This window comes from Eretmochelys imbricata, chromosome 9, assembly GCF_965152235.1.
Source record: "Eretmochelys imbricata isolate rEreImb1 chromosome 9, rEreImb1.hap1, whole genome shotgun sequence".
Lineage (NCBI taxonomy): Eukaryota > Metazoa > Chordata > Testudines > Cheloniidae > Eretmochelys > Eretmochelys imbricata.
Genome location: NC_135580.1, coordinates 5,898,108 through 5,924,888, shown reverse-complemented (window position 1 = coordinate 5,924,888; position 26,781 = coordinate 5,898,108). Strand labels below are relative to the sequence as shown.

General features: G+C 42.0%; 1 protein-coding gene across 1 annotated transcript; it reads right to left on the bottom strand.

Annotated features, from left to right (window-relative positions):
- FYTTD1 (forty-two-three domain containing 1) lies at nt 1–23,797 on the bottom strand. Its single transcript, XM_077826468.1, has 9 exons — nt 23,551–23,797; nt 18,378–18,509; nt 12,690–12,835; nt 10,448–10,560; nt 7,482–7,578; nt 6,265–6,329; nt 5,158–5,232; nt 4,083–4,209; nt 1–2,071 (listed from the first exon to the last, which is right to left on the bottom strand). The coding sequence occupies exons 1-9, from the start codon at nt 23,795–23,797 to the stop codon at nt 1,976–1,978; spliced, it is 1,098 nt and encodes a 365-aa protein (XP_077682594.1). The 3' UTR covers nt 1–1,975.
- Between the last annotated feature and the right edge of the window lie 2,984 nt (nt 23,798–26,781).

Below are 26,781 nucleotides of genomic sequence, written 5' to 3'. Positions count from 1 at the left end.
TGAAACCTGTAACATTTTATTTTAAAAAACCAACAAGCTTCAGAATAGATCCAAATGTAGTAACTTCTCCAAAAAAATATCAAAAGGTACAGTGTAAAGCCATCTTTCTCATTAAATACAAACTAGCTTTTCATGATGCATTGCATCAATGTTTTGCATCTTTGTTGTATCCTGGTACACAGGAAATGTATGCACTGAAACAGGATGACTAATACCACATTACCTAAATTCTAACAGAAGGACTTTTTTCAACAAAATTTCTACTGGTAATTTAAAAAACCTTAACATTCATGAAGTTTAATGAAATTTTTGCTAGGTACGTTTTCAAAGTTAAAAATAAAGGGTTAAGTACTGAACAGTGTCAAAGATGTATTTTGACTTTAAAACTGCTACATGAAAGAAAGCCCTTCCACTGTCAAATGCTCTCAATGTTAAACTCTTGGGAAAACAACATGTTTACTCGGAATTTCAGAAAAAGTGCAAAGAAACCACTTTTAAATAATTGAATCCATAGTCTTCCAAGCAAGAGTATTAAAACTACTTTGCACCATAGACATTTGTGGATGCAGCAAGCCAACAATTCCTTTTATCTGGCTATATCCAAGTCCCATTGCTATGAAACAGTTGAAAATCCACTAGTTTATGGAATTAAAGGTAATTTTACCTGTACAATTTTGAACAGGTGCTTTGTTTCCCTTAAGGGTGTGAATGCACAATGAGGATGCTCCAATTTGGCCATCATCCTACAGATAATTATGCACATGCCTAGCTTTTACGCATGCTAGCAGTCTCATTGAAGCTAGTGGGATTACTCATGTACATAAAGTTGAGCATGTGCTTAAGTCTCTGCAAAATGTAGGCCTCTTCTCCCAGCAATTTTTCCCCAGCTTCAATGGCAGTCAAGATATTTGACTTTATTTCAGATCAGGCTAATCCTGGATTTCTCTTTGGTATATACAAACAGGTGCCATTTGATAGTTTATCTGTGTGGCTACTTCTTAAAAGACTGAGAAAACCATTTAGGGGCAAGGTATATGACATTAAAACCCAGAGTCTGGGAGGGTTAGGAAACCAAGCTTGTTACCCTTTCTTATATGAAAGTCAGTATTTACCCTTATAAAAGGGACACCAAACAAAAATATTGCATTAAATTTGTGAAAACCTAACAAAGGAACAGAAGGGTAGAGTTTAAACAAAATGCAAGAGAAAGTTCCATTTACTGAGGAGGCAGATACAATATGAACAGCTGCAGTACAAGCTTCTCCCACACTGGCCAACCCTGACTTTGAGGGACCACTTTTAAGGATGAGTAGTATAGTCTTCATGCCTGTTAAGTATCTGGCCTCTCTGACAGTGGTTTTACTTTTTCAAATGACGATGCAAAAAATTTAATCTCCAAGGGGAAAAAAAAAAAACAACTTGTGTCAAAAGCACAAAGAATTACAACCAAACCCCTATGAAGGAAAAGGAGGCGGCTATGTCTTGAACAGAAATACTCACACTCAGGCTTTATGCCAAACTGCAATCTGGAGGGAAGCTTTCTGGCAGACTCTCTGCCCCTCTGAAAAGAGAGGTTTGTAATGGAAATGTTGACACAATCTTCACTATAGCAGGATTTGAGGAACAGATACTGAATGTCACTAACAAAAATAGTTAACTTTTGCCTGCCATTTGTACTTGGGCTGTGAGGGGAACTGAAATAAGTCTATTGCCTTGATCACCAGCTGGGGTTACACAAAATCTGTTCAGATCAGAACACAACACCACTTACCAAGCCGATCAGTTGCCCCATTTTTGCCTAAGTCATTGTGTCTTTTTACTATTAAAAGTAAAATCAATAAGGATATTTAGTTGTGTCAGCATCCTAACAAAAAGTCTGGAGAACTTCAGTGACGTATGCTATACTCTTCTGACCACTTTCATCCCAGTTTCTCAGATCGGTGGAGTCTTTAAATATGTGTCCTTTCCTCAGCCTCTAACCCACTGTTACGAAACGGCTTCCTTTGTTCTGAGACAGGGCTGTTCTTTGTTCCTTGAGGATCCCAAAGCGCTCATTCAAAGTCATTCCAGTCTGTAAAACAAAATCATTTCATAATAGAGCTTGCAAAATATCAGACTGATCTGTTACAATACCAAAGTTAGGACAATGAGTATCACTCCTGCCTAGTTCTGCTCAATCAGATTTTTTTTCATCCATACTGAAACAGGCATCTAAGTGTTGTATGGAAACAAATACTGAAGATTAATTTATCTTGTTTTCCTTCTTTTGCAGTATTTAAAAAAAGATGAGTAGAATATATTAACTCTATTTATATGAGATTCAAGAACATTAATGCAGGTCAGTAAAGCTGAAAACAGAACTTTTAGTACACAGATCTGTTCTCCATACATATTAAATTACATCTGCGAACTTCAGTGACTAATACAGGTTTTTACTATTTTACACTCCTGTTGTTTTCAGACTCCACACAGTTGAGAGAGCAAACTGGATTCTATTCTAGCTAACAATTCACTTATTGCACTTTGTTCACAAGAACACTTGCAATATTTATTACATGTGATTCCCACTAAGCAAGATTTGATCTGGAATCACTGAAAGTCATACAAAACAACAACGACATTTTTATGGGCTATTGTCCCAGTATGATTTTAGTTTCACCACCTGTGACATTGACGAGTTACCACCAGTCTGAACTTGTACTTTTGTATTTCCTGATATTCTGAATGTCATTCCTCATCCCCACCCCTTATTTAGTTTTCCTTTTCACTTAAGACACAGCTGTTGCATAACTGTAGAGTGATGTAATTCAGTCTAGCAAATTTGTTAGATACAAAAAGCCCAAATTCTGAAGCCATAAAATGGCACAATTTTGTTTTCCCAAAATGTCAGATTTTGATGTGCTCCACTCTGTAGACCGGGGTGGGCAAACTTTTTCGCCTGAGGGCCACATCGGGGTTCCAAAACTGTATGGAAAGCTGGGTAGGGAAGGCTGTGCCTCCCCAAACAGCCTGGCCCCTGCCCCCATCCACCCCTTCCCATTTCCCCCCTCAGAATCCCTCACTCATCCAACCCACCCTGCTCCTTGTCCTCTGACTGCCCCCTCGCGGGACCTCCTGCCCCTAACCGCCCCCCCCCCCCCGGAACCCCACCGCCTATCCAACCCTCTCTTCTCCCTGTCCCCTGACCTCTATCCACACCCCTGCCCCCAACAGGCCCCCAGGGACTCCCACACCTATCCAGCCTCCCCCTGTTCCCCATTCCCTGACCGCCCCGACCCCAAAACCTCCACCCCATCCGTCCCTTGCTCCCTGTCCCCTGACTACGCCCCAGAACTCCCTGCCCCCTTACCATGCCGCTCAGAGCAGCATGTCTGGCAGTCGTGCTACCCGGCCAGAGCCAGCCATGCCGCCAAAGCGCTGGCGGCACAGCGAGCTGAGGCTGCAGGGGAGGGGGGACAGCAAGGAAGGGGCTGGGGGCTAGCCTCCCCGGCCGGGAGCTCAAGGTCCAGGCAAGATGGTCCCATGGGCCGGATGTGGCCCGCGGGCCGTAGTTTGCCAACCTCTGCCGTAGACTCAGGAGCCACATAAACTGCACTGCACATAAACAAAAAACAATAACTAAATTCCCGAGGAGATTTTCTTCAATTTTATACATATGCAAAAAAGTTTCTGAAGAGTCATTGTTTTCAATCCTCATCTGAAATTGAATTAATCAGATTGAGCCATCTGTGCTGTGCAGAAGACATGACCAGGGGGGCGGGGGGAGATGTTCCCTGTTGTCTTCTCAATTTAGGAATATAGTGCCCTTCATCCAGGAACATCACAATGCTACACAACTATTAAGCTTTAAATCCTATGGGAGGTAGATAGGCATAACAGATTTTTTAATAGGAGGACCACGGAGGTTAGGTACTTGTCCAGAGTAACACAGCAAACTAATGCCAAAACTGAAAGCAGAATCAATAAGCCTAACTACAAGTCCCCTACTTTAGCCCGAGACAAGTCTATTAACAAGGAGCCCCACACCTCTTTTATTTATAATGTTGAATCACGCCAAGTAAGGGTTAGGAAACAGCTTTTACCTGTTTTCCAACACTGTTGATATCAAACTGCAAAGTAACTCCTTTGGGAATCTTCTTCTCTTCTGGTTGCTCCTTGTTCATTAGAAATGGGGGCATAGGAATACGAGTTAACCGTGGCTTCTGGGAACTGAAAGAAGACTATTTTTAAAATGGCACATTGAATAAAGGTTGATGTAACAATAATCAGGTGTTACTGTCTACAAAGATGTACTATGAAAAGACAGGAGACCACACCTCCAAGTAAACTGCCAATACCGCAACAGAAGGAAGAATTATTAGAATATGGTTGAAACACTGACTGGATAGTTGGGAATGTTTGATTTCAAGGAGGCAGAGTATAACCATTCATCCTGTCACTGAAAACTATCTATCCGCAGATTAAATGGGCTAAAAAGCAGGGAGGGAAGAAGAAGAGAGCCAGTATTTTAAAATTAAATATTTGCATATTTATTTTAAACCTCTAGCACTATTGATATATAGTGATTCTTTACTGTCAATTTTACAAGATTTAGCTATAAAGAGCAAGGCTGGTGCAGTTCCCTTTTGAGGATAGGTACCTCTGACCAAACGTTTGCTCAGAGTTCTGAAGCTGAACACTAAGAATCTTAATATACAGCTGTCTTGTCCAATTTACAAAAAGGAACACAAGAATGTCTGTCTGATTTAAACTCAATTCTACGGTTATCTCTACAAACTAGGGAGGATTCAAGTACCAATTCCTGGACATTCAGTCATTCAAGACTTGGTGAGGGAAGGAGAACTCAGCCTAGTTATGATGGGGTAGAAGGTGTAGGTGAAAGTTTATCCACTTAGTAATTCTAAACTGCCACAAAAACTTTTCAATTTAAGCCCACACTAAGCTCCTAACTGAGGAACCTCAAAGTGCATTCCAACAATTACACATTATCTGAACACAGATTGAGAAACAGAAAGGGCCTGATTTTGCAAAGCTTCCATAGACAGAACTCCCATTCAAGCCACTGGGAACTGTAAGTATGAAGAACTTGCTACACTGGGCCCAGACACAATACCTGGAGTTATGAAGGAAGAAGATTGTTTGGAATGTTCTACTCACACTGGGGATGGGATTGCTCCAGGGTTGTCAATAGATACAGTCAGAATTCCTCCATTTGTGGTGGAAGTTCGCCATCTAGTTTGAAAGCATAGGAATCACTTATGCAGGCTGAAATTCCAGTGTACCATTTGGGTTCCACATGAAACGCACGTTCCTGACTAGCCACTATTTTAAAAAAGTCTGTCAGAACTCTAGAGTTTTCAGAGTATAGGGTGGTATACCAAGACTACATACAACCAGGCACAAGCTATACATCTATATGGACCACTAGCAGACTGAGCACAGGCCTTTGAAGCCACTAAATTGTCCAACTATTCAGAGCAGCTCCAGATGACATTGGTGAAGAGTGCCAACACATAATCCACCCTAGCATTTCAATAATTGCTAGAGCAATGGTGGAAGTTTCTGAAAATATTGAGTGCAGATAAGACCAGGTAGGTCCATCAAATCCAACAGTGAGTCTGAAATTCTGTGACACATGCTGCTCTCATATGAGCTGTCTATTCTTCCTACTATAGCTTGCAGCAATCCCTTTTGCTTATCCATGAAGAGCCTGGGAAGTGGAGATTCCGTCTTTCCTCAGAGACATGTCTATCTTATCTCCCTTTTCACACGTAGGCCTGGAAAGTGGCTGGTCTCACTGATTTTAAACTGTTTTACAGGCTCTGGATTTATAAATTTGGTACAGTAGCTGCTACATCGACAGGAGGGGAGAAACTGCTGTCCTATATAGAGCCTAAATTAAAGTTTTAAAATGATAGAGCCTTGGGAGCAGAGCTTATTTAGTAGCTCTGAAATTGGCAATAGATCCCTCATTCCTGGGAGCATCTTCTGCAAGTGATCCTTCCAGTTAAACAAAGAGTTGCTGTAAAAGCAGGAAGGTAGGCGGGAAGAAGGGAGAAAAGGATGAAAAAAACTGTTTCCCACCAAACACATAGTACATCATCCAAATTCACGTCACTACTCAACTCAGAAGCCCACAAGAGAAGGTTCCAGTTGCCACAACAGGAGCAAGTTACAGTACTCTGGATACAGCAGGACTAAAGCAAAGCAGTTTAAATGAATAATCCCTTAACTGTAGCTCTTCAGCTGAAATATGACACTTACTGGCGAGTTCTCTTTGTTGCCTGATTATCCAGAAGTTCTTCTACTGGCTGCACTTGTGCCTGCACCTGAAAACACAGAAAGATGTGTACAGGATTTGAATACTGTTACACTTCCTGATCTGGCAGCGTGAGGTTTTAAAACAGGTATCTATGAACACATCCAAAAGATGTAGACCAAAAACAGACCTACAACTGTTCAACTGCGGACAGTCACCTTAGGCCCCAGAAACTCATATTCGCTTAGAGCATAGGCAATTTTTATTAAGGGATTAAAATAAAATATATTTGCCAAAAAATGTAACCCAAAAGGCAAGACACGGAGGAGAGAGATTTTATCCAGAGTCATAAGGACCAGACAGGGTGGAAGCTTACCCACACACAGGGTTGGAATAGAGGAGAGAGATTCACAAACTGGGATGTGGTGAAAAGAAACTTACTATAAGAGATTCTGTATCTAATGTCACTGAATCCCCCTACCAGTCTGCAGTTTTATCACATTCGGATTGTGTTTTTTAATCTCCACTGCTGCAGTCTGAAAAATCCTCATTAAAGCAAGTGACTCCACACTGACCCCTGCATCTGTGCAGAACCCCACTGAAGTAAGTGGCGCTCATGTGTACCCATGCAGTGTCAGTTGCAGTTAGGGCTCAAACATATAAAGGAAAAACTTAAAAACCACTTCTCTTTACATTCTTAGTTATTTGACTGTTACTTATGAGGCTGATGGTTATACATATTTATTGTTAAACCATATAAATCTATATCAATTCATGATTTAAGGTTAAACAAATCTGCAATTCTGAAGCTTACTGCTTTCCATCCTTCAACTAAAGGCAACTTTAAAAGCCCATACATAGCTTTAAACAATTTACCTTCAAGAAGCAGCTGCAAGCTTGCCGCTATCCTGAAATACACACCCCAATTCCATGCACCTCAGAATGATTCAGCTGTTTTTGGGGTACAGAAAGACTCACATACTGCTCTACAAGAAATCTAACTCAAGATGGGACCAGGTTGTTCCTGGAATGGTAAATATATGGTTCTAAGACCACTTGAAGTGTTGTCTTTTCAGAGATCAAATAAAACACATCAAATGAGTTTATTCAGAGTTGATCTAGATAGTCTGATCCATCAAATGGGGGGCTGAGGAAGAAAATTACGTTCATTTTAGAATCTAGTGCACAGTATTTATTTTATTTAAGAAAATTTTTACTGTACCTTCAGCCCCCTCCTGAAGAGGAAAGTTGCTTGACGCATGTCTTTCTGCTGGTTTAGTTTATTTCCAATTCTGGCAAAAGTGGATGGTATATTACTCCTGTAACATTTTACAAAATAAAACCAGTATCATTATCAAAAACGTCTATGGACAGCCAATTTTTAGAGAAAAATAGAATACTGTGGATAATGGAGTAAAGAAGCAAAAGTCTCATATTCCCCAATGCATCACTAAGAAAAGTCACACCCTAGCTTCATTTAGAGACTGAGCCTTTCAACTTTGTTTGTCCCAACTAAACATTTAAATGGGATAGAGCGGGTTTATTAAATCTACATTTTTCTTTTAAAAGACACATGGAGTTGTCACGACTACAGGGAAAACCGCACCTCAGACCACTTTTTAGTCTCTCTCTCAGGTGCTCCCTTTAGGTGATAGGCCTGGCTTCCTGCACCTCATTTTGAATGGAACTGCCCAGTCCAAACACACTCAGACTGGATCTCTGGCCTACAGTCCCCCTGGTTCCCAAGCATGTTAATGACACAGGGATAACTTAGGTTCGACACCTGTAAGAGTTTCTCTCTTCAGGAACCTTTGCATGAGCACAGAAACAGTGTCTTCAAAATAAAGCATTATTTATTCATTCCTCAAAAGGTATTTAGGAAAATGGGCTAACAATGAAAGTCCTAGATGCATGCCTCCTTACCTATGTTTAACCTTTCTATTCATAGCTCAGGGACATCCAGCTTATCCCCATATCTCAGAGTTGATTTGGGAGAGCCCATCTGTTCTGCTCAAAGCTGCGTACTCCCGCGTCTCTGTGACCATCAATCTAGGCATCAGTTTTTCCTCTGCTGACAACTGACTTCCCCTTTTTCTCCCAGGGTTGCATTGCTCCCTCTGGATGTGGAGGCCCCCCAACAGGTCCAAAGTGAATGGACTCAGAGAGGCTCACAGAGAGAGACAGGTGTGCTGAAGGCTCAGAGATGTGGCTGCAGGAGGAGGCAGTGCCTAAGGCTTAACCCCCTGAGAATGTGACCCCCCAAGGAGGGCTGTCACACTGAAGGAGGTTCCTCCCAGAGACCGTACGGAGCCAAGAGAGCATGGGTCCTGTGAGTCCGTGACAACATGGTAGCAAGGATGGTTGGCAAATGCACCCTGTAGACGATTAGCAGGTAGACAGCAAACTCGTTGCTTTGGTCACAGCATCAAAATGAGGGTAAGTTACCTCTCCCATGTGGAGATGGGCAGGGACTAACCCTGGGTCCCACACTTGCTTGGCTACCTTGCTTGTAACAGCAAGCAACACACCATATACAGTACTTTGCAAATATTAATCCTTCCAAAACCTGATAATTACGTAGGGGAAACGGAGATTCAGTGCAAAGAGGTTAAGTGGCTTGCCAAAATCTACACAAATCTGTCTAAACTGGTTTCAAATCAAGCATTCCCAGCTCTCCGGTCTTGTGCCTCTCTGCAATGTGTCCTGTTTAAATGGTGTTCCTTGAGAGATTAGTATACCAATATAAGTCAATCTTTTAATTTAGCTCTGCCCTCTATAGAGAAAACTGCCTATTTTTAAGTGAGAGATGAATGATAATAAAATTGTTAAAGTTGTTTTACCAAGTTATTATGCTCTAATTGCCAAAACCATTTTGGAAGACAGTAGCAGATTTTTTGTTTTTTTAATGATGGAAATCTGGAGACCTCCAAGAACATCTACTAAGTTACTTACTCCTGAACAAAATGGGGCGATATGGAAGGGGAGGAAGAAAATCAATTGACGAACAAAGATTAGGTTGATTTCCTTAAGTGGAACCAGCCCAGCTCTCTAATGAAGTGTGTGATACATCCAATATTTGGATAGAAATAGAAAGTAGTCTGAGAAATATTCTACCCTAAAACAAAAATTTAGCCTTATGCATCTCATGACTCCACAGTCCACATATTTAGCATTACCACTTGAACAGGACAGTAGAAGTACCTGGTTTATTTTGGCCAAAACCAGAGAATCCCTGTCCACATACAAGAGTTGGATGGACAAACCCCCAAGTCATTTGACTCACAATAGAGTGAGACTACACAACATACATTTTACGCTGCAAGTTACTTACTCTCTTGCAGCCTTTACATTAGAAGGCCCTAGTCTCAATGGAAAGTCTACAATTTTAAACATAGTATTCAAAAGGTGAAACAATAAGTGTTCCAGGTGTCCCTAAACCTCTGACTGCCAGGAGCTGGGACTGGACAACGAGGGATGAATCACTCAATTGCCCTGCTCTGTTCATTCCCTCTAAAGCCTCTGGTCACTGTCAGAAGACAGGGTACTGGGCTAGATAGACCATTACTCTGACCCAGTATGGCCATTCTTAATTTCTTAAGTGAGCCAGACAATTAATGGGATTCACACCAGTAGCTATGGGACAAGGTTTAATATTTAGTATGCACAATATTGCCTTGTGTGGTAAACTGTTTTTAAAAGGAAGCATAAGCCACACTTATCTGCAGTTTAACAGTACATTGGAATAAGTTCAGAGCAAACAAAGCACACTATAGTTTTCATGAAACCGAAAATGGTAGTAGATCCCGTAAAGGGTCTTACAGTGAGAGCTAAGTGACTTAAATAAGATGCGTCACTTTTAAAAGTTACCTGAACCTAAGATTCCATGTATTAACCATTTTTATAGAGCTGGAACACTTGAGCTACATGCATATTAAATGAAGGTAAGTACCAGGTGTAAGTGAAGAGAGCTGCTCCCTAACGGTTCCAGGAAACAACTGATCCCATCATCAGGGAACACAAATCAGGGTACTGCATGAGGGCTACTAACTGTACAAGATTCTATCCTACTACTACTGCCAGTCTTAGCTCTCTTGGTCCCAAGTCAGCACTGCCAGAAACAGAACTCCTCATCATTATCGAAGGGATGAGCTGGAAAAGGCATCTCAAAACAGCAGTTAGAAATCTCACCTCCTGTTTAATGGGACAGGCCTCCTGAGAGCTGGCATTTGTTTTCTCTGCAATTCAAAAGGCCTCTGAAGGGTCATTTTCCTTTTCAAGACTGGGTAGTTTCGCTGTGTGTTCTTTAAAAATAAAAAAAGAATTAAATATCCAAGTAATAGTTATTTAGATGGTGCCCTTTCACAACTCATTCAAAGTTAATGATATCAATCTAAATCAGTGGTTTTCAAACTCTTTTTCTGACGACCCAGTTGAAGAAGATTGTTGATGCCTGTGACCCAATGGAGCTGGGAATGAGGGGTTTGGGTTGTGGGAGGGGGCTCAGGGCTGGGGCAGAGGGTTAGGGTATGGGGGTGAGGACTGCAGGGTGGGGCCAGGTATGAGGGATTCACGGTGTGGCAGGGGTCTCTGGGCTGGGGCAGAAATGCAGGAGAGAGTCAGGGCTCCAGGCTGGGGGTGCAGGCTCTGGGGTGGGGCCGGGGATGAGGGGGTTGGGGGTGCAGGAAGGGGCTCTGGGTTTTGGGGGGGGCGCTCAGGACTGGTGGAGGGGACTGGGGCGCAGGGTTACCTCCGTTGGCTCCCGGTCAACGGCAAAGAGGCAGACTTCCCACCTGTCCTGGCACCGTGGACCACACTGCACCCCAAAAATGGCCAGCAGCAGGTCCGGCTCCTAGATGGAGACATGCAAGCAGCTCCACACAGCTCTCGCCTGCAGGCACCGCCCCCACAGCTCCCATTGGCTGGGAGTGTGGAGCCGGTGCTTGGGGCAGGAGCAGTGCACGGAGCCCCATGGCTCCCCTGCCTACAAGCTGGACCTGCTGCTGGCCGCTTCTGGGGCGCAGCGCGGTGTCAGAACAGGTAGGGACTACTAGTTTTTACTGGATGGCCACCAGGGTCCCTGGGTGCTGAGCAAGGCGACTCAGTGCCATGCATTCCCAAACTTTGAAAATCACTTATCTAAATGTCTCATGGATTACTTCACTGAAGCTGATGGACAGATTTACACCATCAAGAGAATTACCTCTTTGTTATTAAGATTACTTATTCCCTTCCTCCAAGCCCTCCCTCACCAAAAAAAGTAGTCATAATCTAAATTTGACCATCTGTCCAAGACCTTGTTACAAGTTGTAATTTAGAGAATATACTTAAGCATAACTTGTATACCTCTGAAAATATACACTAGAAGCAGTTCTAGGATCCTTAAAGAGTCACCATGGTTTCAGCAAACTTTGTTAGATGTTACATCAATTCAACCATACTTTCCTTAGTGTTGATTCTCCATGTGTAAAACACTTCCCTTCCTCTTATAATTAGCTTGCTGCTCCTCCTGCCTGAATCCTTAAGAATATCACCATCCACTGTGATGTCAAGGATCACTTCCATAATTTTGATGAATTCCATATTCTAGCATACTTGCCACATGAGACGAGCACACCGCCCGGCCTAAGTCAACTCAAAATTAGAACCTTGCTGTTAAGTTTAAAAAAAAAAAAATCTACTACATTTGTCAAAGACTTGGTATATTCAGTCTTGGACCTGTGCCAGACTATTTCTGCTAGACCAAGCAATCAGTAACAGATTTAGAGTCTGCTACCTCATGGACTACCAGAACTAGATACAAGTTCTGTATGCCATTGTAGAGAGAATCTCAGGTTTCATATGGCAGTTTTTTTCTGTTCTTAACTTTTGCACATCACAAGTAAGCAGAGGTTAACAGTCACATTCTGATTACTTTTGTTACTCCCCCACCTATACTTGTTCTAGGATTTTAATCACTTCAGAGATGATTATTCCAAAATGCCTTCACTTCATATGATACAAAGCATTATATTCTGGCTTTAAGTGTTTGGGATTATAGCTCTAAACTCAAGTCAGATCTGAAGTAGGGTGAGGGAAAAGCTAGATAGTATTCAGAGATAGCATTTAAAATTAACATTTTAATGTAATGTTAAGGACTAGAAACATTGTTGTAACAGTATAAATGCATTCAGGTCTAGTAAATCTTTCAAAGAACTGGTCTTGGACATGTTATCATGACAAGATTTGCAATACCTAATTTAACACAGATGTGTTTTACCAGATACTTGTGTTACCATTATACTATAAATACATTTAGATATTTTAAAAACTAGTCATTCTAAAATCTTTTACAGTCTGCTTGTCACACTAATTATTCACTTCTTACTTTAGGAATAACTCTCCCATTGCCAAGCACAGACAGTTATACAAGGTACAAAAATTATATTCCTACCTTCTCACTAAGTGGTTGTCTGTTCAGAGGACTAATCCCTCCACGCGAACCTAGCACTTTCCTCGCTGCCAAGCCAGTTATAACTCCATAGGGACGCTTCTTCCCTGTTGCCCTCCTTCTGCGTCCCAAACGGTTCTTACTGAAACCTACAGTGGAAAAAAGAAGCACTACTAAACTGTTTCAGAAAGACACCATAGCCTATAGCCTTGGGCACATGATATTCAGTGACTGCTAGCTACTCAGTTACAATGTAAGCTGTGAAACAGACGTTTTCAAAGCATGGGGCATGCTGCCCTAAGGGGGTACAACAAGGTTATGGGGGGGCGGGATGCTGAACAAGTGGGTGGGGTTCTATGCAGATTGTCTCGCCAGGATCAGGCTCCCTGCCCATCTTGCTCCCCCTCTGCTGCAGCCACAAAGTGGCAGTCACCCTCTTCTGGGGAGGCAGACACGGACTCTGAGTGGGGGACTGCAGGCTGCACCCTGGGAATACTGCCCTTTCCCTGAGAGACAGAGACCCCTGCTGGCCCCAGCCCTTCAGCACAGCCTGAGGGCACAGAGCCCCATCCACGTCCCCTAATGGATAGGGCCTGTGCAGGGGAAGCAGACAGGACCATGCTGAAGGGCCGGGGGCAGTAGGGTATTGAGTCTGGTGGAGAGATGGGCAGTACTCATGGGCTGCAGCCTTCTCTTCCCCTCCTGACCCCGGCCCTTCAGCATGGTCTCATTTGCTTCCCTGCACAGGGGGAAGGGGGACAGGCAAGGAGCCAGGTCCTGGCAGCCAAGGCCACCTGACCACTATAGAGAATGGAAGGCTTCCTTAACTGCTACATGGTGAGTACCCCCACCCCCTATTGTACCATTACTTAAAAAGAGGGAGACATGCATGGGACATCAATCTCTGAAGAGGACACAACAAAAGAGTTGGGGAACCTCTGTCTTAAAGCAAAAGCTATTAGCCTCATGTTACAGATAATGATGCTACATCACATAAGTCAGTTCAAGGTTGGCCTTAAACCAAGAAGATAACTGAACCAACTCCCAATATGGACCATGCAGTTTTCCTGCACTTCATTGATCCAGCATGTTGAGAACTCTATGGCAGAGACAATCAATAGGCCAAATCCGGACTGCCAGATGCTTTTGAATGGACCCTGAAATCTTTTAAAAATCACAATAATGATAAGTAAAAATTATTTTCTTCTCTGGAGTCTGGAACTTGACTATACCTTGACAAAAAATAGACTACTCCTACTCTATGGCATTTGTCCAGAAACAGTGTTGTAGGATGAAGATTCCACTGTTGGGTGCAGAGTTCCAGGGAACCAGCAGCACCCCATCCGGGTCTATAAACAGTAACTATATCAGACCATAGCCAAACAGCACAAAATGGCATATTTTTATTTCAACTTTCTGATCATACAGCAAGCAACAACAGTTTGGAAAGTCCCAGCTTATATAACAGGAATTACACTCAGGTGCGATCTACACTGACATCATCTACCATCCTGGAGGGCCCAGCTGCAACAGCGGGCTCCACAGCAGGATTCTAACAATTTGGTTTTGTGCTATAAGTGAGACAGAACCACATTTTAACCATATTCTTAAATAGCATTACACCCTGCAAAGACCAAGATTAATAGGATTTGAGAACACAAGTTGGTCTCCCTTCTACAGTAATGAACAAACCATGCTCTGTTTTTGCTCTGTTTTAAAGGGGAACACACGGACTGTTATAAACATGTTCAAGGACAGATTTTTCAGTATATAATGGACTGGACATTAGAAACCAGAGGTAGATCCCTTCATTTTAGGTCAGCAGCACCTAAAGTACTGTAGGTTTCAGAGTAGCAGCCGTGTTAGTCTGTCTGTATCCGCAAAAAGAAAAGGAGTACTTGTGGCACCTTAGAGACTAACGAATTTATTTGAGCATAAGCTTTCGTGAGCTACTAAAGTACTGTAGTTACATCTGACCAAGGCATGGAGGATTGTCTCAAAGTGACTTCCTTCCTATTAGAAATGGTATGGAAAGCAAAAAAAAAAAAAAGGGTGAAGATTTTTTAGACTGTCTTCCACTAACTTCTTCTGCTCACCCCCCACCCCCAATCCTTGATGTCCTTCTGAAGAAGCTTGACAGCACATTAAAAGATCTCCAGAAGCTCATTTCTGCTATTCTGCCCATGAATAGCAAAAGATCTGCTGCAGCATCATTCACCAGGTTCCATGTATTCCATGATTCCACAGTTCCAGTTTACTGCAGTATCCACCCCTTGCCTCAGAATTATGCTCCAGAACCTAAGATTTCATTTAAAGTTTCCAGTCCTCATGGTTGTGAAGATCACTTTGAAAAAGTGAAGTGAGTATAATCAATGCAGCAGCTCTTCTTAGTCTGCCAGCTTGAAATAGCAGGTCTGGGATGTATGAACTGTCCTACTCATCTCAAAACTTGCATTTCACAATCATTTTCAATTTGAGCACTAATTATTATATTGTTGATTATTGCATCTGATGCAGCTTTGGAGATGAACTTTGCCTGATGTATTAAGTACAACACTGGACATGGAATATCGGCACTTGGCAACATTTCATATGAGGCTTTTCTTCACGATATTTTCCCCACACACATATCTCTAATTCAAGATATTTAAACACATTTCTAAATTACACAGTGAACACTCCTTACACATTTGATCCAGGCTACCCTAGTAAAAAACCTGAGGCCTGAAACAGATGTATGAGGGAGCATCCACACTAACTTTTACAAATGTGTAAAATACCTTGAATTACGGGTAAAAAAAGTATAGTAAAGGCCATATAAGCTGCAGCAGAGCATAGCAAAAAAGGAACTAGATTCAAGTTACTAAGGAATTCACAGTAAGAAAATGTTTAATCAATACGTTCCTATTTTGGTTTCAAAGGACCTAGGCAATGAGAAATACCCAAGAACCAGATGTGACAAATGAGAATAAGGTCTAATTTTTTTTTAATATATTGTGTGATTTGATTTCACTGTTCAATTCAATTAACTGTCTGAATGCAGAGAGTTAAATCAAAGGAACCTGTAAAACGTTTGTTAAAGAGCCAAGCAAGAAAAGTAATACAATGAGACAAAGAAGAGCCTCAGGTATACAGCTTCAAAGGTGTGTTGACATAACAATGGTTTTGCCCTTTCCAAAGCTGAGCCTAACATCAAAGAGTAAATTAAATCCTTATAGAAGCTGAAAGATACAGACAGTTCGGTGAATGGCCAGAGAGGCTAACTAGTGTGTCAGTGAAAACGCGAACAGGCTGGGAAGACTCACTCAGAGACAGAAAGAGTATAACGTAAGCCGGAAGTGTGTTTCTCCCAATTCAGAAATGGGGAGTAAGCCGGACCTGCCTGAGTTCTGGATAGAGAGATTAAGTTTAAGGAAATGTGTATAGGACTCTTGTTTTGTATTGCAGCCCTGTGCACTTTGTACCTTTGGGTGGAAGAATAAATGCATTGTTTTGAAGAAGTTGTTTGTGAGCCACTTTGATCAGCTGCTGTCCCACGCTCCCAAATTTGGACCCACTGAAGTAGTCTTGGTTGATATCCAAAGGGGCCGTAACCCAGATCCTAACCTAAGAGTGAGAGAATTGCACAATTCCACCCCGGGAGAGATAGGCTCAAGGCCTGACATCTGTGGGGGTGCACTCAGACCCCAAGACAGGACAGTGGCGCTGCTGGTTCAATTTAACAGTGTCAATAAAGATGAATTAAAAACAAATTATTGCTCTATCAAGGCAGAGATATGATATTTAATATTCTGGGAATAAAGACCCCCAAAACAAGATCAGTGAATGGCAACAGTGCATCAATGCCTGAACAATGAGTCAATAAATGAGTAGCTGTTGATATGCTTTGGAGAAGAACTGTTCAGAGCCTTAAAAAGCATCCATGTGAAATGAGTAGGGCTCATTTCCCCACTAGAGGTGATCCTGTCTAGTTGTGCAGGAAAGAACAGTTAGAGCTGATTTTTTTTGAGAGAGACAGATTTCAAATCTGAAAAAGTTCTGTGACATTTGCTTTTTTTAAGCCAGCTCTAGTAATAGTGAATACAAGCCAAAGAGAGTAGTTCCCCAAGAGACTACGGGACTGTCAACGTAACTGTATTTAAAAGTCCAATCTGCATTACTAAGTGCCACTTAAGATACTTGTAATATTTTCTGTTCTAATTTTCATGTTTGCTGTTAACTTTTTCATTTAGCACAGCTTGGTCAGTGAAAGGAGGCTAGTATATTTATGATCAATTTCCAGTCAAAGATACTTACTCCTTCTCATGCACTTTATTCTAATATTTGGGCTACAAACACAGCAGAGGTGCATTTTTAAAGATTTCCAAACAAAATTTATTTTAAACTAACAATCAATTTTATGAGTTAGGTTTGGTTTTCCTACAAAGCCTATGTTTTGGGGCTAAAACACATAACCCATTACTCACACACTATACATACTTAAGTAACAAATCAAACACACATCAAACATTTTTGTATTAGCAATTGTCTCCTTTAGTTTCTTACTAAAATTCTGCTGTATCCCTAAGAGACAGCTGCGAGCTTAAGTTAAATTACTTGCTACAAAATGAAAAAATGCAAGTGAAATTTTTAAATGCCTCATAATTCGCTTTAGTGCATCATCAATCAAAAGCTTATTCTTTCATTAGAATTAGACAGTTTAACTTTGTATAGCTTCCATTATCCACAATGCTAAGAAGGTACAAATAGTTACCTTTCAAACCACCAGTGTCACAGCCACATGTCTAGTTAGTGCCTCAGGAGCATCTGAATAGTCTACTGGAAACATTCATCACTACCAATGAAATCTTTAACAGAATTAGATAACAATGTAGACTTAAAATTTTCAACTGTACACCTTACCTCCTCTTCACTGCCCTCTTTCCCTACACCTCTAGTCCACTGTAACACTGTGGACCTGCAAAGTGAGACATGGCAAGATCTTGTGAACAAAGGAGGAGCTGGAGCAGCTTCTCTCTCAAGCACTCTGATCCGTCCTTTTGTGCATTCTGGAGAGTAAAGAACTCAGATTTCATTAAGTCTCACTTTGCAGGCTTGCTGCATAGAGGCAGTGTCACAGATTGGAGTAGGGTACTGAAATGCAAGATATGTAGATAGCAGTTGCCTTTGTGAAAGGTCTGATAGGTAGATACAACTGAATTAATGTAACAGTTTGGTTCTGGTTTACAGAAAGTTTTAGGGATTGGCAAGGACTCCCGGTTTCTCCACCTACAAACCCTGACCATTGTGATATCCCTCTCTCCCACTCCTCAGAAGAGGGTTAGAGGGATGTAGTTCACAATATACTGTCAATACAACTTCCAGGAGAAAGCCGAGCCAAGAGCAAGACTCTCTGACTCCTGGAAGGAGTGCAGTACAGCCACAGCTCCTTTTTTCCATAGAAATCTAAACACTTAGCCCAAGTGAAAGCACTGACACAGAAAACTTTTTTAAGCGGATCACAAACTAGAGCTGAATTATAACTTTAAACTCCACACATGACAGCATTTGGAAGAGACTGAGTGAACTATTAAGTCAACCCATACTTTTTCATAAAGTACAAAAAATGTTGCTACATGGCTTTACTTAGTAGGTGACATTTCACTGCACAGTAATTATGAGAACTGTGTTGTATTTTTGTAAAGTACATACCTATCTGCTGTTGGATTCCCCTCCTGGTCCCCCTCATCCTGAACTGTCGAGTTCCATTCTGTTGAAGCCTTCTGTTCATTTTGGGGGAATACTGCTTTCTCTCTTCTTTCTTATTCAATTTAATTATATCATCTGTAAAAATAAAGATTTTATGATACACTTTAGACTTAAGTATTTTAAGTAGCAATAAAATCTTAGGTGCTTTCAGTTAAGCCCTATAGCCCTTACTCAGGCAAACTCCCAGGGTCAGTCTTTTAGGAATAATTCTCAATGGGAGAGTAAAGATGGAGCCAGGGCTACTTATTTGGCCCTTCAGATTTATTGGTGGGGATGTCACCTGCCACTCACTATTCTTTCTAGTATTTCTCTTGCATTAGGTTCTCTAAGACCAATAATGAACATTAAGCTATCCAGTGAAGAGTCAGCAGTTAGTAGTGCCCAGAGAGTGGCACCAGTTTTTCTGCACTGTACAATTTTTTACATTGATAAGTTACTATTACAGTCAAGTTGCACTACTGTATTCAGCATAGATATACGAAATCTTCATTTTTTCCATTCTTTTAAGGGCAACAATATTCAAAAAGCCTTACTCTGGGCTTCACAGCATTACTCTCATGCTACCGTTTGAATAATTTAAATTAAACTTTCTCCTAAAACAATAGCCTCATTATACAATGTTTTGCGGAATGCATTTATACATATACACACACACATTATATATATATATATATATATACACACACACACATATATAGTGGAATTTGCGGAAGCTATTAAAGTAACCCAAGTTCTGTAGATCATTTTAATAGCTGGAAATACGTCAAGCATACCATTTTTGGGCTAACTGTATGGAGGAACCAGAAAAATCTACTTCTCAAAAAAAAAAAAAATCTGTTTCAAATGAAGTGTCCGGGAACACAGTATAATCAATCATACAAAGTCAGAAAATACCAATATTCCAGAAATATTACTTCTATAATACTGCCTGGTCTATATATTTTATGCTACATGTTACAATATTTAATCAGAAAAAAGACAAGATACTATGACATTCATACAAAGCAGCCCAGTTAGCACTGGAATTTTAAGCTTCCAAACATTTATTTAGTCCATTTTAAACACATTTTAAAGCAGATGACCCACCTACCACATCACTTTAGGAAATTTAAAGTTTAAAAAAAAGACAACATATTAGACTGCAGAACAACTGACAATTCAAGAATATCTTTGAAAACACATAGACTAAGCAGGTGAAATAATATCTTATTTCACCAACAGAAATTGGTCCAAGAAAAAAGCTTGAGAGCTCCATAGAGCTCTTCATCAAGAATCATGAACTCAGGCCTTGTCTGTACTTACAGCACTGCAGTGGGGCAGCTGCACCATTCCAGCGGTTAGTGAAGATGCTGCCTATGCCAACGGGAGAGCTTCGCCTGTTTGTGGTACTCCACCTCTGCAAGAGGCAGTAGCTATGTCAACAGAAGCCCTGTCTACACCAGGGTTAGGTTGGTATAACTATGTCGCTCCACACCTCGAGGGATGTAGTTATACCAACATAAGTTCCTAGTGTAGACCAAGGCTCAGGCCAGGTCTACACTACAGACCTGTCAGTAAACTACATTGCTCAGGGTGTGAAAAATCCACACCTCTGAAGAACATAGTTATACCGACATTAACTCCTCTGTGTAGACAGCGCTATGTCGATGAGAAAGCTCCTCCTGTCAACAGAGCTACCACCTCTGAAGGAGGTAGATTAACTACGCCGACAGGAGAGCTCTCTCCTGTCTGTGTAGGAGCGTCTTCACTTAAGCACTACAACTGCACCAATACAGCATTTTAAGGGCTTGTCTACACTACTGCTCATATTGATATAACGTACATAGCTCAGGTGTGTGAAAAAGCCACCCCCTGAGCGATGTCAGTTATATCAACCTAAGTCCTGTTGTGTACAGCAGTACGTTGGCGGGAGAACAGTTACCACCTCTCACAGAGACAGAGTTATTATGCCCAAGGATGTAGTGCTTCTAGTGTAGATTAGCCCTCGGGACAGACCTGGTCTTCAACAGAGACATGGGGTTTGTGTCTCATTACAATAATCTCTAATCCACTAACTCTCCTTCATCCTATGACTGCAGACATGTTAATTGGCCACTTCATTTTGAATGGTTTCTTGCAATCTGTTCCACCGACTTCCTTCGGAAAAAATAAAATCAATCTAGGAAAAAAAACTAATTTTGTCTTCCATCATGCTTAAAAGTAAGCTTGATTCTTACAACACGACCATTTGTTGCTACAGAGAAGGTTGTGAATTCCCTAACAGTGCACTTTGGAGATACATTTAAAAATAAGAGAATGACCATGATCAGATTAATCTGCCTTCATTAGTGAGGGAGACTGAGCAAAGATTAAAAATTGCAGATGGTTCAGAGGAATAATCAAAATAAATTAGCAAACTAAAAACCCAGCCTCAGATCAGTAGCAGCATAATATGCGAGCATCAGAAAGGGTTTTAAGCTTTATTGGTGTTGGAGCAGAGACAATTAACAACTTTTCTGACACCATGACAAATATGGGATTTCATATAATCCATGATCCTGCCAACCCTACAACAGATTACATGCCTTTAGGTGAGGGACAATTGGAATTAATGATTCTATTTTCATGTAAATTACCCCAGTAAGAAATTAAACTGGAGACTAGGGAAAATATGAGGAGAATAATTTCCAAACAAGGTGTCACCTCATGATGGCACATTAGCAGTACTCTGTAAACTATTGCTATTGACACACCCATAGTAAATCATTACCAGATAAAAAACTGGACCCAAAGAGAAAACATTAAAGTGAGACCAGAATGAAACAAACTAGGCAACCAAAATAAGCATCTCCCCAGAATCAGTGTGTATCATAAAACACTATACACAAAAATCAACCCCCTATCCTCCCACATTCCTACCTTTAAGGGAGCCCTGAATCAGTGTTTTATAAGTTTCGCCCAAATGAAGGACTGGGTTAGTCACTTGGCAAAGCCCACTTGATGTGCAATAAAAATGGGCAAGTTGTAGCCACCCTCATATTTTAAGGTGACCCGCAAAGAAGTTTTTTGCATCCTCATATTCATAAAGGCAACATGAAGTTGTCGTCCCCGCCCCCAAAGAAAATCTCATTTACATAAAACAAGTCAGGTCGTCTTCTCCCCAGAATTTTGGGAAACTTGATGGTTGGATAACTAACAGGATTAAGACATCACAGATTCAAAGTAAAACTGAATTGAGAAAAGATATGAATTCTTTTAGGCAGAGTGCTTAAACTCAGCTGTTTTGGTTAACTGCAATTAAATCCAAAGTCTCCTTAAGAAAAAGAAAAAAGCTCACTTTGCTAAAGCCTGAATACCCTGACCACTTCAATGGTGAGTTCACCTGTATTTCTGAGGCTCTGCCAATGGGTCAAGCACCAAAAATAGGCAAGGCTGGCCATTGCTAAGGTTAGAGATCCAAACAGCAACTTTCCTTCTGTCAGGGCTCCTTCCCCACTCTGAAGTTTAGGGTACAGATGTGGGGACCAGCATGAAAGACCCCCTAAGCTTATTCTTCCCAGCTTAAGTTAAAAACTTCCCCAAGGTACAAACTTTGCCTTGTCGTTGAACAATATGCTGCCACCACCAAGCGTTTTAAACAAAGAACAGGAACCACTTGGAGATGTCTTCCCCCAAAACATCCCCCCACACCCTACACCCCCCCTTTCCTGGGGAGGTTTGAGAATAATATCCTAACCAATTGCTTACAAAATCATCAAAGACCCAAACCCCTGGATCTTGGAACAATGGAAAAATCAGTCAGGTTCTTAAAAGAAGGGTTTTATTTTAAAAAAAAAAAAAAAAAAGGTAAAAATCATCTCTGTAAAATCAGGATGGAAAATACTTTACAGGGTATTCAGATTCAAAACACAGAGGATCCCCCTCTGGGGAAAAACTTAAAGTTACAGAAAACAGGTTTCAGAGTAACAGCCGTGTTAGTCTGTATTCGCAAAAAGAAAAGGAGTACTTGTGGCACCTTAGAGACTAACCAATTTATTTGAGCATGAGCTTTCGTGAGCTACAGCTCACTTCATTGGATGCATACTGTGGAAACTGCAGAAAACATTATATACACAGAGACTGCCATTTCCACAGTATGCATCCGATGAAGTGAGCTGTAGCTCACGAAAGCTCATGCTCAAATAAATTGGTTAGTCTCTAAGGTGCCACAAGTACTCCTTTTCTTTTCACATAAAACAAAAGATAAACTAATCTACCTTGCCTGGCTTACCTCTACTGGTTGCAATATTGGAGACTTGGATTAGGATGGATTAGAGAAGATGGATTTGTCTGGCCTCTTTCAGTCTCAAGAGAGAGCAACCACGTAAACAAAGAGCACAAACAAAAGCCTCCCCCGCAAGATTTGAGAGTATCTTATTCCCTTATTGGTCCTTAAGGTCAGGTGCCAGCCAAGTTAGCTGAGCTTCTTAACCCTTTACAGGTAACAGGATGTGGCCTCTGGCCAGGAGGGATTTTTTAGCACTGTACACAGAAAGAGGGTTACCCTTCCCTTTATATTTATGACACCTTCTATGGGGGGCAAAAACAGGCCTTTATATAATAACAAAAAAGGGGGCACAAGCCTGGCTCACTGCACTGGGCCTAGTCCCCCTCCCTGAATATTTTCCTTTGGAGGGCATGCCGGACCAGACCTTCCTCCCTTGGGGGAAGGCTGCCTCCCCCCCCCTTGAGCCAATGGGCCTGAGTGGGACCCCCAGGTCCCCAACCGCTGTGCAATGGGTCCCACCCGAGGCCAGCGGGGCTGAGCCACCGGCTCCCCACCCCCACAGGGGAAGTGGGCTCAGGAGCTGCCCCCTTTCCATGAAGCAGGGAGGGACTCGAGGGACAAGGCCCAACCGCACCCCCCAACCCGCCTTGGACCCGCTCACCGAGCGGGCCCGGCCCAGTGCGCCCCCCCGCCCCTGTCCGTGGTCGGGTCCGTGCCAGTCACACGCTGTCCGGTCCGCGTCCCCCCCCCCCCCCCCCGTCACACATGGTTCGGTCCGAACGACTCCCCCCCCCTCCCAGCCCCGGCCCGCGCCCCAAAGGCGGCGGCCTCGGGAGGGGCCGAGGCGGCCCGGCCCGCGGCTCTCCTCACCCAGCGACATGTCGATCTTCTCCAGGCTCTCGCTGCTGGCACTCCGGACCGCGGCCCCCGCCGCGGAGAACCCCAAAGGGGTCGCCCCAACACGGAACCCGTTCATGGCCGAGCTGAGAGCCGCCTCCCGTCCCTGACTGAGACAACGGCCGCCCACTCTGCGCACGCGCGGTAACATCCGACCCCGCAGCCGGAGCTGTGGCTCGCTGGCGCTCGCGCGATTAGACAGGCGCGGGCGCGTGCGCATTCAATAATTCGCGGGGGGGTCTGCGCAGGAGGTCTAGTTCCTCCAGGAAAGACCTGTGGTCTCAGCCTCAGTACGCCCTCTGTAGGTCAGGAGGAGAATGCCAACCCAAAGTAGGCTAGTGACTTCCCAAGGGGCCCATGTGTAAACACCCTCGCATACGACTAAAGACCCTGTGCAAATGCCCCGTGAATGATTAAATACCGCCAATCCAAGCACACGCCTTTGCATGCAACTAAAGATCTCCTTGCTTCAGTGCAACTACTCCCACATGTCATTAAACTGCCCAAATACCATGTGCCCTTGCCCCAGTCTGATCCCAACTGAATACTCGGGTGCAAATATCCTTGTGTGGCCAATTAAGTACCCTAACACACAGCTAAATAACCCAGTGCACTTCTATATATACCTACCTCTGTGTGCATGCAAATATTATATATCCCCATTGCTCTCTATTAAGATTTATTAATCTTGCTAAACTAATGAATCATTAATTAAATATTAATTATTATCATGAAAATAGGCATTTGTCTAGTGGTTAGGTTAGAGGACTCTCGGACTCAAGGTATGTGGATTCTAGTCCATGCTCCAGCTTCAACATCCAGCCACTGGATCACATTATACCTTTTCCTGCTAAATTGATGAGCCCATTTTTAAATACTTGTTCCCCATGTACATGGTTATAGACTGTAATTAAGTCACCCCTTAACCTTCTCTTTGTTAAGCTAAATAGATTGAACTCTTTCATTCTATCACTACAAGGCAGGTTTTCTAATCCTTTAATCCTTCTCTTGGCTCTTCTCTGAACCCTCTCCAATTTATTAACATCCTTCCTGTACTGTAGGCACCAGTACTGGACACAGTATTCCAGCAGTTGTCACACCATTGCCAAATATAGAGGTAAAATAACCTCTCTACTCCCACTTGAGATTCCCCTATTTATGCATCCCAAGACTGCATTAGCTCTTGTGGCCCACAGCATCACCTTGATGGCTCATATGTTCAGCTGATTATCCATCATCACCTCTAAATCTTTTTCAGAGTCACTGCTTTCCAGGATAGAGTCTCCTAGTCTATAACTATGGCCTACATTCTTTATTCCCAGATGTATACGTTTACATTTAACCACATTAAAATACACATTGTTTGCTTGCTCCCAGTTTACCAAGCTATCCAGATCGCTCTGAATCAGTGACCAGTCCTCTTAATTATTCACCACTCCCCCCATTTTAGTGTCATCTGCAAACTTTATCAGTGATAATGTTATGGTTTTTTTCCAAATCATTGATAAAAATGTTAAATAGCACAGAGCCAAGAACCAGCCCCTGCAGGACCCCACTGGAAACACACCACTCAATGAAAATTCCCCGTTTACAGTTACATTTTGAGATCTATCAGTTAGCCAGTTTTTAATCCATTTAATAATATTGTTGTGAATTGGCTAGTGTGTATTTACACCACTTCTCTCTAGTGAATGGATTGCTCAGTTGTGTGTGATAGGCCCTGTATAGCTAATGACTAATAGAGAATCTCCTTTAGCTCTGGTGGGGGTGATGTGCCCATGTTCCTTGAAGATCTGAGTTCAGTCTCTGCTGTTACTGTGAAGTTTCATGTGCTCAGCACAGTGATAGATGTGAAGTCTTGGGGGCCACAGATTTGGTGTTTTACTTACCTTCTTCAAGTGGTTGATGATAAGTCGGGGTTGTGAGTCTTAATTCATTCATGTTTGAAAAGTTCATTTATATTCTCAAAATGGATGGTGCCATAGAATTACCAAGCCAAGTACTAATGTTAATATTACTAAATGTCATATATTTTATGTAAAATTATAGACCCAATTTCTGTGTTGATATGGTGCTGGGATGGGGCACTGGCTGGTAGTAGCATTCATCAACACTAAGATACAAATGCTTTGTTAAACCCATGACAAATAAGTTAGCATCAAAGGTGGCAAAAGCTGTTTGTCCAGATAACAGATGGAAATCACAAAACACAGACAGACTGCACAACAGCTATTGATGGCTCTTATTATCCAGACCAGGAGGCCAGCTGTCTAAAGCTGGACATATACAAAAGAAAATTTAACAAAGGTTTGATCTGAAGGAAAATGAACTTCATCCTCTCAGTGCCCTGAAATGGACAAAGTCTTTCAGGGGTCATTGAGGGGGTGAAGCAAACATTAGGTCTTGGATTTATATCTAGATTTCATGAGTGTGCAAATGGCTACCTAAGTGACAGCTAAGAGGAACTGCATAGTGCTGCTGCTATAATTATGGAGAACTAATCTTTAACCTTATAACAGGTTTAGCTCTACCCCAGACTGTATTTCTATGGTCTCTTCCACCCCCAAACCATCCTTAGCATAGACTCTGGCAATGCTATTGAGAATAGTAATGTTTGTTCTTTTACATTTACTGGAATTAGGTTGATGTGTATGGATATTAGCCCATTCCAATCAATTTGTAGTTGTTTGTTGCTTTTTTAAATCTGCAGAATTAAGATCTTTTTAGTTTATTATGGGGATGGAGATACTGTGAAAAAAAATTTAAAAACTGGGCCCAATCCTGAAGTCCTTACTCAGTCAAAACTCCTCATATGAAATCTTCATCCCATTGAGTCAATGGCAAAACTCACATTAACTTCAGTGTGGATACATTTCACCCTGCTGACTTCAAAAAGCCTCTGAATGAGAATGTAGGACCAAGTTCAGCTCCCACTTAATTGAGACCTGTATTGGGTTTTTAAGATCTGATCCAGAGCACACTGAAGTCAATGAGAGGCTTTCATTGATTTCAAAGGTACTGAAACAGCCCTTTCCTAAAGATCTCTGTATCTAATCTAACCCATAGTGTTATGTTAAAAGGTGTCTTGCTTATAAATTGATGTATAAACACCAAGGTGAAACTCTCAATAAGAAGAGTTAAAATTGCCATGCAATAAACTCACCCAAAGAATGATGAAAGCATATTCATAATTCGTACTATTTA